Here is a 3,181-nt window from a genome sequence, read left to right as displayed (position 1 = left end):
AAACTGTTTCCACCCCTAACCTGTCCACGACCTCTAGGCGGCTGCTGACCACCCAAGTGGCTATACACTACCCCTACCAAAAACTTGCATTTGACCTGGTCTTTTGGGACACTCTCTGAGACGATGCTCCATGGAACCATAACTCAAACAAGCTCCCGTCCTCCTCCAGCACTCGCCCACATGGCCTTTCCCATAAATAGCATAAGGTGAAAACCTAGTAGCAGTAACAGGGGGCCCAGCTCTAACTGGCCCATTCACTCTGGCCTTTCTCTTAGGTCTCTGATCAGAATTGGAGGGCTTAGAATCCCTCTTATTTTTCCCTTTTCTCTTTCTCAGTTTAGGCACTCAGTGCGATTCACATCTTTAGCGATCTTTGCTTTCTCCACCAATGCTGTGGAATCCCGCTCCCTTTGGGGAGCAATTAGTACCCGAAGACTGTCTCTAAGGCCATCTTCGAACAAAACACAACGTTCATAATCTGTTGCCACTATTCTTTTAGCATACCGACTGAGTCGTAGGAACTCTGCCTCGTATTCTTCCACAGATCTGTCTCTCTTAGTCAAATTAAAGAATTTCCTCCCCTAGGCATCCACATAGTTTGCGCCCACGTACTTCCCTTAGAATGTGGACTTGAAGAACTCCCAAGTGACCCGGTCAGGATGAGTGCCCTCTTTCACGGTAAGCCACCATTGGTAGGCTTCCTCTCGCAGCAACGATACCGCACCTTTCAGTTTTTTTTCTGAAGTGCAATCCAAGTCAGCCATTATCCTTTCGGTTGCCTCCAACCAATATTCGGCCACATTAGGGGTCACTCTTGCGATACCCTTAAAAATCTTTGCTCCGCTTGATTGAAGTCGCTCCGAAATTGACCCACGGCTTCCACTGCTATTGTTGGGCCCAACGACCCTTTCCAGAATTCTTAGCATTACTTGGGACAATGCGTCATCCCCAGTTGCCTGATCATACGACCATGTCTCGGGTACCGATTAAGCTGGAGCCTCTCTCACTTCAACGTTGGGCATATGGCCTGATGCCAAAAATCCAACCCTAATACTTCCACGGCCTCTGCCACGGCCTCTTGCACCACTTTTAGTGCTCATTATCGCCTCGTGTATTATCTAAATTAGAAATTTTATGAATTTAGCTTATAGTTTCAATAATTAAGCTGATGTTTTATGGAAGCAGTACTTAAGAGTTGTTTTCGCAATCGCAAGCTCACTACAGTTTCTTAGTTTACTCTAGCTAAAGAGTCTCAGTATAGTCTATCCTTTAAAGTAAGCCCAGTAACTATTTACAGTATAATAGTTTAAAACAAATTTCAGAATCAGGAGAACTTACTTGGTCCGACGCCGGGGACTCAGTGTGCCACAAAAAGAAATCTTTCAAAACTACCTCTAAATCATTTGTAAACATCTTTAAAATAAAAACTAAAGCCCATTTCACAGCCTGAGTTTTGCAACTTGGCTCTGATACCACTAAATGTAATAGCCCAAATTTGGCCTAGAAGTTAGGCCTGAATCTGCCGTGTCACATTGAAGTGTTTTTCGAAAACCATGTTTTCATTAAAACCATTCTTGAAATTTCAAATTTCTTGTCATTTAAAACTTGTATAAAACCTCAGTTTGTGTTTGTTTATTTTGAATCGAGGTTTATTAAAAAGTTATTACCTTTAAAACCTTATTGTCGTGGAAGCTTAATTTTAAGCAAATGGTTTACGAAAACATGATATTTAGAAATTGAGGTACGAAAACGTAGTATTAAAAAATACTTATTGTTTTAGAAAACCATATTCTACTTCTAGCAGATATAAATCACATTCACATCAAAACCCAAATTTAAAATCCAAAAATTATAGAGGCCTTACTACAACCCGAATCAAAATCAAATCGCTTAAGTAAATGAGCAAAATAGAATAAAACATGTACAGTTGTGTGGCCCTCTCCGAGCCCCTCACAGCTCTGAACCGTCTAACGCTGGGGATGACTGGAAAGGTTAATAACAGGGTGAGTTTATGAAAACTCAGTGTAATCCCCTTATTAAAGAAACATAATCAGTCTAGGCCTGAGCCCTTAACAGTAACAGTATCTGTGCGGGCCTTATCCCCCATCAGCCTCGATTGGGCCTGAGCCCATATCAAATGGCATATATCACATATATCTGGGCCTAAGCCCATCTCAATATCAGAATCAGTATATGTAATGCAAAAATACCCATACCAACTCTGCACTCCATCTCCTGTTCAACCCTACACCCCTGTGGGGATTAAATCGACCTACTCATCCCTACACTCCTTATGTAGCATCGGTAGCGGCACTAACCAATATTGCAACAGAGCTGCCAATCACATAATCGACTAAAAGCCATCGATGGGTCCACAGTCGTCTCGTGCGACCCGTTTGACCCTCACATATCAATCACTTCCTCCAATACAAGATCCCAACCCTATTCAGTATGTCGTGTATGACGTATGCCATGCTTAGAATCAGTCATATCATTCCCAATTAAGTCAATCAAACCATAGCACAAATCAGTCATTTACCCTAGAGGAGTAAAATAGTCATTTACCCTTCAAGGGCATTACGGTCATTTAACAACCTTTCCGAAGGTCTATAGTCGCCTCATGCGACACTGATAACCTAAATGGTCATAATGGTGTAAATGAGCCCAAGGCCCATATTCAGCCCAAGAGCACGAGAACACTCGTGGTGGCCTTAACAGTCTATCGCCCATAATTGTGGGCTCGGTTTACCACAAGAGCATTCGCACGCCTATATGGCCTTAATCGTAGTATTTTCAGCTTTTTAACTTTTTCCGTGTCACAATCAGATCAGAGTGTGTACACACACCTGTTTAGAACACAAAGGTAGAGTACGAAATCGTAAAAGAGGAGAAAACAGGAAAATTTGGTACTTAGAAAAACCAAGACTAGTTGACACAACACTCAAAACTCGAAACAGGCACAACAATAATATCCCAAAAATGCTCTCAAATTGTCGAAAATCACACAAAAGAGACTCCTAGCCGAAATTTGCATACACAAGCTTCCTCAATCAGCTACAACTCTCCAAAATTTCTTGATTTTTCATTCCTTGATTCATACTTCATACAGCAGAGTTTCAGTCAAATTCTACCTCTCTCACCACAAAGAAATAAAATAAATATCCCTTTGCATTCCATGAGA

At 41.7% G+C, this 3,181-nt stretch overlaps 1 protein-coding gene across 1 annotated transcript; it reads right to left on the bottom strand.

Annotated features, from left to right (window-relative positions):
* Positions 1 to 332: 332 nt before the first annotated feature.
* LOC105779053 (uncharacterized) lies at positions 333 to 1,100 on the bottom strand. Its single transcript, XM_012602803.1, has 3 exons — positions 1,008 to 1,100; positions 651 to 956; positions 333 to 581 (listed from the first exon to the last, which is right to left on the bottom strand). Exons 1-3 carry the CDS (start codon positions 1,098 to 1,100, stop codon positions 333 to 335), a joined length of 648 nt encoding a protein of 215 aa, XP_012458257.1.
* Between the last annotated feature and the right edge of the window lie 2,081 nt (positions 1,101 to 3,181).

The sequence above is a fragment of the Gossypium raimondii genome, chromosome 4 (genome assembly GCF_025698545.1).
Source record: "Gossypium raimondii isolate GPD5lz chromosome 4, ASM2569854v1, whole genome shotgun sequence".
NCBI classification, from domain to species: domain Eukaryota; kingdom Viridiplantae; phylum Streptophyta; class Magnoliopsida; order Malvales; family Malvaceae; genus Gossypium; species Gossypium raimondii.
Note: the sequence above shows the minus strand (reverse complement) of the source record. Positions and strands in the feature narration are given on the sequence as shown.

What these genes read in the sequence shown, in the direction of transcription:
- LOC105779053 (XM_012602803.1), bottom strand. Translation starts at nt 1,100, where the DNA reads ATGAGCACTAAAAGTGGTGCAAGAGGCCGTGGCAGAGGCCGTGGAAGT. An exon ending in GCCATATGCCCAACGTTGAA is followed by an intron (nt 957 to 1,007) that starts GTGAGAGAGGCT and finishes TCGTATGATCAG; the next exon opens with GCAACTGGGGATGACGCATT. An exon ending in AGGGCACTCATCCTGACCGG is followed by an intron (nt 582 to 650) that starts GTCACTTGGGAG and finishes GTGGATGCCTAG; the next exon opens with GGGAGGAAATTCTTTAATTT.